Genomic DNA, 12823 nt, shown 5'->3' with positions numbered 1-12823 from the left:
CACTCTCGCTGGAGGACAATGCTTCACCAAGATCGATCTGAAACAAGCGTACCTCCAGATGGAAATGGAGGAGGAATCGAAGCCACTCCTCACACTGACAACGCACAAGGGCTTGTATCAGCTCAACTGTCTCGGGTTTGGTGTGGCGTCCGCACCAGCGCTGTGGCAGCAGGCCATCGACGCGCCCTGCATGGTGTTCCACGTCAGGCCTGCCTGCTAGATGACATCATCGTCACCGGTCGCGACGACGACGAGCATTTGGACAACGTGGAGAGTATCTTGGGTCGTCTCTCCGACCACGGCCTGAGAGTCAATCCAGCGAAGTGCACGTTCTTCGCAGATGCAGTGGAGTACTGTGGTCACATTGTCAGTCGCCATGGTTTGCGCAAGACTGATGACAAAATTAAGGCGATCAATGAGGCCCCGACACCACAGAACGTGTCCCAGCTGCGCAGCTTTCTATGTATGGTATGTTACTACCAGCGCTTCTTGAAGGACTGCTCCACGACTCTGCACCCTCTCAGCCGCCTGCTCCGAAAGGGTCAGTCCTGGCATTGGATAGCTGACTGTGCAGCAGCATTCAAGACCATCAAGGCAGCTATCGCCTCGGATCAGGTGCCAATGATCCCGACCTGCCGGTACAGTTGGCAACTGACACATCACCCTACGGCCTGGGAGCGGTGCTCTCACATGTTCTGCCGGACGGTACGGAACGGCCGATTGCCTTCGCGTCACGTTCGCTTACCGAGACCGAGAAGCGGTTTGTCCAAATAGATAAGGAGGCCTTATCTATTGTCTGGGGGGGGGGGGGCGTAAGTTTCACACGTATCTGTTCGGACGATTGTTTGTGCTGTTGACAGACCGCGAACCCCTGACAGCCATTTTCAGTCCGAGCAAAGGATTGCCAGCTCTGACGACAGCGCGTCTACAGCGGTATGCCATATTCCTGGCCAGTATGAGTTACCAGATCAAGTATCGCAAGTCAGGTGATCATGGAAATGTTGACGGCTTATCATGACTGCCCTTGCCGCACTCGCAAGAGGAGGAGAGCCTGGACTGGGCAGAAGTATTCAGCATGGCCCAGATTGATCCGCTTCCAGTGACAGCCGTGAAAGTCGCTCGCCACACCGCTCTTGATCCAGGCTTGGCCAAGGTCCTAGCTGGTGTTCGTGACGGGTGGCCACACTCCCCAACTGACGGTGACATGCAGCCATTTGTGAGGCGCAAGAATGAGCTGGGACTGCACCAAGGATGTCTTATGTGGGGAATCGGGGTGTCATCCCACCCTTACTACGCAAGTGAGTACTCGAGGAACTGCACACAGGCCATCCAGGCATGGTTCGTATGAAGTCATTGGTCCGTAGCTTCGTTTGGTGGCCAGGCATCGACGCTGACATCGAGACAACCGGCAAGGTCTGTGCTGGCTGCCAGGCACACCAGGCAGCACCACCAAAGTCACCACTCCATCCCTGTGAGTGGCCGTCCAAGCCACGGCAATGCCTCCACATTGATTTTGCAGGACCGTTCCAAGGGCACATGTGGCTGATCGTGGTGGATGCCCACAGCAAGTGGCCGGAAGTTCTGCCAATGAACAGCACCACTGCTCCAGTCACCGTTCGCTGTCTCCGGGAAGTGTTCGCCCAGCATGGTTTGCCTGACCAGATCGTCAGTGATAATGGCCCGCAATTCACATCCGATGAGTTCCGTCGTTTCACTGAAGCCAACGGCATTACGCAGACCTTCTCAGCACCGTACCACCCATCGACTAATGGGTTGGCCGAACGATTCGTGCATACGATGAAGCAAGCACTCAAGTCCCATTCGGACACAGCACCGCTTGAGTTCTTGCCTCGCTTCCTGTTGTCGTATCGCACCACACCACATGCAACAACGAATGCCACAAAAAGCATCTTTGCTAATGCATCGTGATTTACGCGCTCGGTTGTCTTTGGTCCAGCCCAGTGTTCAGGCATCTGTGGCCAAGAAACAAGCAGCTGAGAGTAGTGCGAGATCAGCAAACCGTGAGCGGACGTTTGCTGTGGATGACACAGTCATGGTACGTGACTACCTCACTAACGCACCACACCCGTGGATTCAGGGCACAGTGCAAGCGGTACACGGCTCCCGTAACTATACTGTGGAAGCTGGCCCAGACCAGCAATGGAGGCGCCATGTGGAACAGCTCCGGTCAGTCGTTTCCGCTCCGCAGTCATCCGTACCAATGAGCGAAGCACCTTTGCCGTGAGTCGCAGCACCGGCAGAGCCTGATCACAGTTTGTGTTTCCCACTGCTCATTCGCCGACTTGTGTTCCGCCACCACCCAATGTTGAAGCCGCTGCTATTCCAACACCTCCACCTGTGCAAGCACCAGTGAGTACCAGCAACTACTGCAACGCAACAGACGCAGCCGCCACTGGCACTGGCTCCAACTGAGTCCCGTCGTAACCCGGCAAGAACTCGAGTTATGCGGCAACTTATGCCAGCTCGCCTGAGAGATTAAAACATTCTCCTCATTGCTCTGATAATCTGTTGCTCACGTGGTTACTGAATTATTGTGCTCTCGGTTTATCAACTAACTTTCTCTTGTGTGTTAATGTATATACGCGTTTGCAACCCTACTATACATGTAGGGGAGGAAATGTAGTGTATGTGCTGATGATACACTCATGGACATTTCTTACGTCATCATTATCATATTGACGTCACACCATGCGCAGATCATTTTAGTATGTCTGCCTTTTTGTATTGACACACGTGTCTCCTTGTTCCGTTGACATAATTTACTTGCAATTGTAGTTGATCTTCTTCTAGTCTCCATGTAAGTGATCATAGAATAAACCGAACCCCGTCTCATCATAGAATAAACCGAACCCCGTCCTTAGCTGAGACACTACAATTGGTAAGTGTGTACTGGAACTGCCTGCCGCCTGATGTCCGCTCCATCACAATTCCTTCTGCATTTAAGAAAGCAATTACAAACGATATCTTAAACTCTCTTACCCTCTCCTATGATCTCAAAGACGCATAACTGTCAGCATTCCCTCCACCCTGGAACCTTTGGATCCGTTGCATCATTTTTATGAAACACATCTTCAAATTCAAATTCGTTACTTGTAGCACTCCCTCGTTGATTCGTTTCCGTCTCCTCTTTGTGCCTTGTTCATGATTGTTTTTTCTCTTCCTCCTTTTCTTATATCCCTATCTTCATCATTTCCCAAGAACTGTGGCAATACGCCCAGTGAGAAGGCAGATTTTGCCTGTACTCATGGTGAAGTAAAATACAGCTTAACAAACAATTCCAGGGACATACCAAAGGCTGGAGCCTAATGATTACAACTGTGAGGAGAGGGCAACTTTGTCTAACAGTTGCTGTTTATTTTAGAACAAAGAGGAAGAAATGTTTCATGCGCATGCGTCTAACTAGTGAGAGAGCTGATGTCATGCAGCGAGGTCGCTACATGTGTGATCCACGGTAGCCTAATCGGTAGGAGACTGTCCCGGAAAGACAAGGGTGCTGGGTTTGAATCCCACTCGCGGATCCTTCTCTTGCAACACAATTGGCGGTTTGGCAAGTTTGGCTTATCGTATGCACTCGAACCGATATCAAATTCTCTTTCTTCTGGACTATACTTGAAAAATCGATGGTCTCATACGAGTACATGCCAATGGTCCAGGGTTTCCCGGAACAGTCCACGGAATAGGGTGTTTGTCCCGGGGGCTCGGGAAGTCCTGCGAAAGAAGGAACTTTTGGAATCCATGTTTTCCTCCTTTTTAAATATGACGCTTTTTCAGTGTTGCCTCGATCTAGATCTGTTGTAAGTACACACAGCACATAGTAGCACGTCGTAGACAAAACAAACAAACAAGTGGAACTGCAGCAGATCGCCGCTCAAGAGAAATTTTACGTGTACAGTTACAGCTCAATGCAATGACATTCTTTTTTGCATGAACAGCGGTCATGAAAATCCATCTGCTAATGATGGATGCGCTGAAAAATTGGTGTCCAGGGAAAACGGGAAAAATCAATGGAATTCACCCTCGTTGTCCAGAGAACTCAAACCTGCAGGTTGGCATGTATATGTATGTGCACTTCCACTTTAATACATATGTTTGTATGCATTTGTGTGTCTGTGTAGATCCTCAGTGCCCTTTCGTGACGTATTTTCAGCTCAGTGGAAAAATTGACAAACATTTACCAGTGCAGAAAGATCGTGATATCTTCTTTGCAACCGCCATGTGCAAAGAAGCTGGTCTTCGTTTGCCAGCCTTGTACGCCCCCGGCCATGAAGTGCTGTGTGTGCTACGTGCGATGAAGAGCAATGTGATAAAGAGCGCATTTGTCAACAAGTTTATCAAAGGCGGGGCTTACCAGATCCAGATAAAAAACGGGCAGGTGGTTTTCAAGCCTGTGACTTCATCTTTGTTGAAGGTCAAACACATCTTCTGTATTGCCTAGCAAGAGTGATAGCGACTGCACGGAGGTAAGAGCTTCCACACCTGGATAGGAGTTGAATCAAGCAATGAGAGGGCTTGAGAGCCCAGGAGCTCTCGCTATGCTTGAAAAATAGCCTGTAGTTCATCATCTTGTGTTTTTTTCAAACTGATAGAAACGTCTTTGCAATACAATTGTTTTCGTGAGATCCTAGTGCCCCGTGGCACAACCCTCGTCACAGACACAAGCTCCTAATTCTCTTGTTGGTTAGAAGGTGTTCTTTATTGATCTGTCCCTGTTCTCGGGAGTTGTGTGATTATAGGAAAAATAGTGTGCAAAGTGAGTCGGACATGTATGGAAAAGTGTTGTATCGTGCTCTTTACAGTGGGTGCCCAATCGGGCAAAGCACAAACGAAAAGGGTGCCGCGAGTCAGTGCTGTCATGCAGCAAAAAGTTACATTCTCCCCCCTGGTTACGAACCGTGGGAGAGTTAACATAAACATGTAAAGAAAGAACAGAAGAAAAGCGGAGAAGACTGTATTAAACCTAGCAACCATCGTGTTATTCGAGTAGAAATAAGGGTGGATGGTCCATGGACGCACAAAACAAGAAAAAAAGAAGAAAAACAGCGCAGCTAACTGCAGCTCAGAAGTGCGGGGGCATGACAGCTCTACGACCGCACGTCCAGTACACAAATGTTCGCGACGGGTCGGCGAAAAACTCTACCTGATGCGGTCTTGACGTCGACAACACGGACAACACCATCGCGGCCTGGATGGACAGCTGAAACGACACCTTTGGGCCAGGAACCCCGTGGTGCGTTGTCATCCGCGATTATGACAATGTCGTTTACAACGAGCTGCTTCGTTTGGCGGTTCCACTTTGTGCGGCGAGCGAGAGTTGGAAGGTACTCGCGAACCCAACGGCGCCAGAACATATCTGCAAGGGCTTGCGCAACGGGCCATTGGCGCCGCAGCGAGACATCTCCTGCTTGCGCGATTCCTTGAAGAATGGCGCACGAGGAACCGATCAGGAAGTGGTTTGGGGTCAAGGCCTCGTCGTCGGCGGCATCCAGACTGACATGTGTGAGAGGTCGACTGTTCACGAGTGCCTCTGCTTCTGCCAGTCAGTCAGGAGGGTCTCCTCCTTGGGATGGCGCTCTTTGAGGATAGAGTGAAGTGCGGTCTTGATGGATCCAACGAGCCGCTCCCAGGCTCCGCCCATGTGGGGTGCCGCCGGCGGGTTGAACGACCATGTAATGCCGTCATGAGAAAGCTGGTCCTGGATGCGAGCTTCATTCAGCTCACGAATGGCCTGGCGGAGCTCTTTGGCGGCGCCTTTGAAGTTGGTTCCGTTGTCTGAGTGGATCACCAGTGGGCAGCCTCACCTGCTGATGAATCGCCGGATGGCCATTAGCGTTGAGTCTGTGGACAGGTCGTGCGCCAGCTCCACGTGAACGGCTCGGGTGGCGAGACAGGTGAAGAGAGCGCCGTACCGCTTCTCATGTCTGCGCCCAACAGTTACCGACAGCGGGCCGAAGTAGTCCAGTCCTGTCCGAGGGAAGGGTCGCTGAAAGGCGTCAGTGCGGCACTCTGGCAGGGCCGACATGATTGGTGGCTGCGGCTTGGCACGGAGATTCTTGCAATACTGGCACTCGCTCCAGGTGCTTCTTACCGCTGCACGGATACCGGGTACCCAGTACTTCTGACGCAGCTCGTTCACTACGCGATCCTGTCCTTGATGTAACGACCAGACATGGTGTTGCTGTATGAGCAGCGTAGTGAAGGCATGATTCGGCGGGAGCAATACAGGTTGGCGCAGGTTCTTGTTTTCAACCTTTGCGTTCCGTACGCGGCTGTCAGAGTGCATGATGCCATTGTCGTCGATGAAGGGTGTCATCTGGACCAGGCGGCTGTCCTTGTCGACTGGCTTGCCCTTGCGGAGCGCAGCGAGTTCTTCGGGGAAGCCTTCCGCTTGTGCAGCTTTCCACCAAAGACTCTCCGCGGCTCGTAGCTCGGGGACTGTCAGCGACGGCTTGGCAGTGTCTCTTCCTCCGTGTCTCAGATGGCGAGTGAAGCGTAGCACCCAGGCGGTTGCCCTTACCAGGCGACACCAGCTTGAGAAGCGCTCGATCTCTGGTAGTGCTGCCTTCAGGCTGGGTGGCTCTGAGCTGTCTCCGGCTGCTGCGTGGGCGCCACTGAACGCACGCTTCAGCTCGAGATCATCCGGGTCCGGCGTACGAGTCTCCTCGGCGGGCCAGTCTGCTTCGCCTTGCCCCAAATAGTCCGGGCCGCCAAACCAGCGATCGTCCGGCTGCAAGCGCTGGGGAGAGATGCCTCTGGAGAGGTCGTCGGCTGGGTTCAGTCTTGTTGGTACCCAGTGCCACTGGTCTACTTCTGTTGTGTCCGTTATTTCCGCGATCCGGTGGGCCACAAATGGTTTGAATTGCCGTGCGTCCGAGCGTATCCACAACAGCACCGTTCTGGAGTCTGTCCAGAATACGACCCGTGGAATTGCGATACGCAGCTGCTCCCGTACGGTACAGGATAGGCGCGAGGCGAGGACCGCAGCCTGGAGTTCCAGACGGGGTATCGAGGCCGGTTTCAGTGGAGCAACGCGTGCCTTCGCTGCAACTAGGGACACCGCCAGCTGAGTACCGTGGTTCGCTACTCTCAAGTACGCAGCGGCGCCATATGCTTTCTCGCTTGCGTCAGCGAACACGTGCAGCTGGATGTCTGTAGCGACTGCAGTCAACGGTGTGTAGCACCGTGGCACTTCTACGGTGGCCACCTGGTCTAGCTCTGCAGCCCAATCTGTCCATCTCAGTGCAAGAGATGCAGGGAGTTCATCATCCCAGCCTATGCCAGCTCTCCACACGTCTTGGAGAAGCATGCGTGCGATGATGGAGTGGCAGGACACCAGGCCGAGTAGGTCAAATACCGACATTGTGTGTCGCAGGACGCTTCGCTTCGTGACTGGTGCCTTTGGATCTGGCTTCGTGCCGCAGGAGAAGCCAAGAGTGTCCTTTGCAGGGTCCCATCGGAGGCCCAGGGTCTTCTCAATGGGGAGGTCGTGGCTGTGGACGTTCACGATTCTTGGTGACCTCAGATCTGATGGGAGGCTCTCGAGGACCGTCGGAGAGTTGCTCACCCAGTTACGGATCACGAACTCTCCCCCCTTGTGGACGTCCATCACCTTGCGAGTCAGTGCTACAGCTTCCTCGGTTGTTGGGGTGCTGTCGAAATAGTCATCGACATAGTGGCACTCCTCTATGGCTGTCACGGTTTGCGCATCTCCGGAAGCCAAGTCATGTGCGTTGATGTTCTTCGCAAACTGGGCGGCGGTTGGTGAGCAGACTGCACCGAACGTCATGACGTCCATCTGGTACACATCAGCTGGTCTGCTTGCATCCATGTCGCGCCAGAGGAAGCGTTGTGCATGACGGTCTTCGGGACGCATCTTCACCTGGTGGAACATCTCCTTGATGTCTGCACCACAGGCAACCTCATACAGTCGGAAGTTGTACAGAACTTGTGTGATCGGCGTCAGGAGGTCGGGGCCGGTGAGGAGGAAGTCGTTTAGAGACTTTCCATGCGACTTTGCCGCGGCGTCAAACACCAGTCGCACCTTGCCTTTCTCTTTGTTGTACACAGCGAAGTGTGGCAGGTACCATGTCCGCTCTGGCTGGTGGGTGGCCTCCTCAGGTGACAGCTTCCGGGCGTACCCCTGTTCCAAATAGCTCTCAATCTTGCTCTGGTAGCCTTGTGCAAGTGTGTCATCCTTCCGCAGGCGCCTCTCCAGCTACTCGAAACGCTGGGCAGCCGTTGCCTTGCTCCGTGGAAGGGTGATGTTGTCCTCCCGCCAGAGAAGCCCCGTTTGCCACCGGCGTCCGGTGCGCGTGGTGAGAGTGTCTAGCAGCTGGAGTGCGCGGTCGTCGGCCTTGCTGCGGATTTTCGCGGGCTTGACCCCGAGGGAGTCTAGGGCGAACGACTGCTTGACCAGGTCATGGAGGTCACTGTCGAGACCCCAGGTGGAGAGGACCACGCCTTCCTCGATTCTGCAGCGGTCGGCACTCGTTTTGCCATGAACAACCCACCCTAGCTTGGTCTGTGTAGCTACGGGTGCGTTTGGTGGGCCTTCCGCGATCACCCGTGGTGCGATCAAGCTGTAATTATCCTGTCCGATTAGGAGTCTGGGCTTGGCGCAGGACAGCGTTGGTAGTTCAAGTCCCTCCAGGTGGGGGCAGTTTTTCAGCCGTTGAGGGTTGATTGATTGTGTTGGGAGGTTTAACTTGGCATGAGTGTGGACGTTTGTTAAGGTGAAGCTGTCCTGTCTCTGCCTGCCAGCTACGCTGAATGCTACTACCTTGGAGCTGGACTCCTGGTGCTGCTTGCCATCCGTCCATGACAGCCTCAGGGGCCGCGTTGGTCCTGCAAGTCCAAGTTCCTCCGCCAGTTCGCTTTCAATCAAGGACACTGTTGAGCCTTCGTCCAGGAGTGCATATGTATCGGCCGCTGTGTCTCCGTTTCGTACTGTGACCGGAATCACCCTCAGCAGCACCCTTCCATTGTGTTCCGACACGTGGGTTGCCGAGGTGTATGTCGTCTCTGACATGCGTTCTAGCGGTGCTGCGCTTCCGCGGCCATTGCGGTGTAGTAGAGGATGGTGGGGTTTGCCACACGAGCAGCTTTAGGTCGCTGGTTCGAATCCGGCTCGAAGGACCAATGTTTTCGTGAGATCCTAGTGCCCCGTGGCACAACCCTCGTCACAGACACAAGCTCCTAATTTCTCTTGTTGGTTAGAAGGTGTTCTTTATTGATCTGTCCCTGTTCTCGGGAGTTGTGTGATTATAGGAAAAATAGTGTGGAAAGTGAGTCGGACATGTATGGCAAAGTGTTGTATCGTGCTCTTTACAGTGGGTGCCCAATCGGGCAAAGCACAAACGAAAAGGGTGCCGCGAGTCAGTGCTCTCATGCAGCAGCAACAATTGTCGTGCACATGTTTTTCGTATTGCAAAGATGTTTCAATTTCTTTTCTTTGTCACCCGGTTTTCCCTGAACAGAATTGAGCAATCGAAAAGTCTATTCACTTTAGAAAGTTCTCAGCTATCGGCTCGAACAACAGCTAAAAAAAGAAACTTTACCTCATAAACGCACATGGATACATAACTATAAAAAACTCAAATTCCCAGACAGGTATTGCCAAAGAACGTTATTGAAAATCCAAGATGATCCGGAGAAGACTAAGAGTAGCGGTAGTGTAACCCGTATACTCTCAGCACTCAAGACTCTCAAAGCACATACTTGTAGTTACGTAAGTTATCATCAGTTCATTAGAGAGGTTTTGCATTCCGAATTTCGGAATGTTTTTCGACTGTGCTTCTCCGAAAAAAGTGCGTGCCGAAAAACGGCATTTTCAGTGTTTTGCATTCCTAAAATCTGATTCGACTTCGTTTCCAAGGGTTGCCATGCAAAACAAAATGGAGAGCGTCAAAGGCACCAAAACCGAAAAAAAATTGCGTCCGAATCTTGCAAATTCGGTTTTGAGGCGTGTTGGTCCAACAGCAGCAGCGTGTGGTCTCTGACGGACTTCCTGGTGATACAGTACCAGCAAACTTTGGGTCAGACGAGGCTAGAACTTTTGCAGTCTCCTCGGATCCCACAGAGCCGCGAACAAAGGGGTTGAGCACAAAATAGGAGTTGCCTGAGCAGGATCAATCCATGTGCAGGTCAAACTGAATTTGGGTGCGGTTCGAAGGCGAGGACGGACTGATGGGGGGCCGAGTGATCCAACGGCTGAAGACGAGGTTGGCAAACTACTGTCTTGCACTGTCAGTAGGCTCCATGGCAAAGGAAGATAGAGTGTGAAGGAGTGTAAGAAGATCTAGTCAACATGGCGAGATCAGCAAGAGCAGCAAAAAAACAGCAAAAACCAAAACTACACACGTGGAGAAATTTCAAATATATTCAGCGAGAGCAGCAGAAAACAAAAAATACACACATGAAAAATATTCAAATATGCGCTCCCAAACAGGAAAGAGCCAAAAATCCATTTTCGGAAAACCATGCACTTTCGCCACCACACTTCCGAAAGTTCGACTACTTTTCGACTTCTGCCGCCACATTCCGAAAATAATTCCGAAATTCGGAATGCAAAACCTCTCTATTGTCTCACAAGGAGAAGAAGAAGACCAAGGCAGTGCGAGTATGCGTACAGCTATCCATGCATTCCTACAGTGTACCATTTATTTGTATACAAATTACGTGTTATGAAGTAGCCATGCTACAGTAACAGCAGCAGCAGTAATTTGAGAAATATCCATGGATGTGAACAATAGACCATGCAAATACTGAACGGGCTATTATTGTGATGGAATTGCATGATTTGCAGATCATTATAAAGTAATTACTCTTCTCCTTCGATCTTGTTCTCATTCTCTAAACGTACTGTTGTTTTCACATCGTAGTTTTTCGAAAGATTCAAATAAACTAGTTATCATATGTAGACTCGCTTTGAATCTCTGATCACACCGTGCGCCATTTTTGCTACGATTCTTTGATGCACAGCAAGGGCATGAACCTCGCTGCATCAGGCTGGCTTTTGTGGATCTTCTTTACTCTCCTCTTAGACTAATTCCTGTAAACATGTGTTACTGAATCGTAACCAGCTCAAACTCTAGCGCCCACAAAGCACTCACACATCAACAACAAGACACTCTTTCTTGATGTTATACATAGTTTCATACAACAATGGATGAATAGAAGAAGAGGGAAGAGAAGGTCATAGTTACAGTACTTGAACAGTAGCCAGCAGCAGCTCACGACGCCATCAGGACCGAAGAAAAAGAGGATGAAATGAGGAGAAACCACTGCCTTTATACCAGGGCCAGGCACTGGCGCCTAGCAACAGCCAATCAGAGCAGCTCATGTGACTACTCTATCTACTACAAAGAGTAATGAGTAATGATTACATCATTAGCATAAATGGGAAAAGACACAAAAAGGTAACACATGCAATTGTGGGATTTGAACCGGCAACAGTCATGCCAAAGGTCAAGGAATCAGCAGTAAGTTCTATCAAGGCCTCACTGAGTGTCACCATGCATTGCCACTACTGCTACACAAGGCGTATTTGGGTGCTTGAGTGTGTGGTCTCTGATGTGCGACGTTTCCTGGGGATGGCTATGTGCCTTGGAAAGTTCATTCCGAACTTGGCCCAGATCACGGCTTCTCTGCGCAAGCTAGCGAAGCGTGATCCCTTCAGTGTAGATGATGAAGTCCTGCAGGCATTCACCTCAGCAAAGGCTGGTACTGTGTCAGCTGTGCAAGCGTTGGCATTCTTTCAACCAGCGTTGGACGTCCCTACTGCTATCAGCTATGATGCATCGCCAGATGGTTTGGGGAGCAGTTCTGTGGCAGAAGAATACCAGTGGCTGTTGGGTACCAATGGCTGTTGGGTATGTGCTGACACACTCTCTGGAGCTCCTCTACCTGATCGCACAGCTTCACCTGCAGAGGCATGTTCAATGGCGGAATTCATTAGTCTCATTGATTCTCGAGGCTTGTCCGGTTCGTTGCAAGGATATTCGCCAGGCCACGGACTCTGATCCGACACTGAGCAGCGTCCGACAAAGAGTGGGCACACACCTGATGTGTGGCCATGGTCTGCCTCAAGTTGCAGCCATGTGTCCCCCGCCGGCCATGCCGCCACGTCATCGCAGCACACGAGCAGCCCAAGCACAGCACCATCCCCACCAGCTTGAGCTGAATCTCTCGCCACAAGCTCCTGACTACCTTCTGCGCTCTTTCCTATACTGCATCGTGCCAGTGTGGAATAGATTGCCACAGGCAGTTTTGGACAAACAGCCACCCCGGAAACACCTGCAGAGCTTCAAGATAGCTGCATACCCTCACCAGTAACAGAGTGACCGGTGCTCTTCTCATTGTTTTAGTCAACTCGTCAATCACACCAGCCACGGTTCAATCAAGCAAAAGGATAGTCAAAACATGCTATAAGAATAAATACAAGGAAAGGGTTCTGGATAATAAATAATTAGGACAATATGGATCTGGTCGCCATTCTTGGGCTCTTATACGAAATTCTCAACATACGAATTCCGTGGGAACTGGAGGATTAACTAAATTTATATCCTCGTCACTGACATCAGGCTCATGCTCATTATTCCAACAAGAGAATACATCTTGACTCTTCCTTTCAATAATTATTCGCTCCAAAGAAGTCCAAGCAATGGACGACAGATAACTCGAAAAACAAGAATGATTTCATTTTACAAGAGCATAGCAAAAAAGGAACAGCATGCGCACACAAAGGGGTGCGCGCGTATGTAGAACAAGTTATACGTGCACACGTTACACGTATCTGTGTCCGCTG

General features: G+C 51.2%; 1 protein-coding gene across 1 annotated transcript; it reads left to right on the top strand.

Annotated features, from left to right (window-relative positions):
* The first annotated feature begins 1335 nt into the window (after positions 1 to 1335).
* LOC135823535 (uncharacterized protein K02A2.6-like) lies at positions 1336 to 1929 on the top strand. Its single transcript, XM_065336379.1, has one exon. It carries the CDS (start codon positions 1336 to 1338, stop codon positions 1927 to 1929), a length of 594 nt encoding a protein of 197 aa, XP_065192451.1.
* The last annotated feature ends 10894 nt before the right edge of the window (positions 1930 to 12823 follow it).

Source organism: Sycon ciliatum, chromosome 8 (genome assembly GCF_964019385.1).
Source record: "Sycon ciliatum chromosome 8, ocSycCili1.1, whole genome shotgun sequence".
Classification (NCBI taxonomy): Eukaryota; Metazoa; Porifera; class Calcarea; order Leucosolenida; family Sycettidae; genus Sycon; species Sycon ciliatum.
The sequence above is the reverse complement of the archived record's forward strand: the minus strand, read 5'-3'. Positions and strand labels throughout refer to the sequence as shown.

Excerpts from the sequence above, each read along its gene's own strand:
- LOC135823535 (XM_065336379.1), top strand. The coding sequence starts at position 1,336 with ATGGTTCGTATGAAGTCATTGGTCCGTAGCTTCGTTTGGTGGCCAGGC.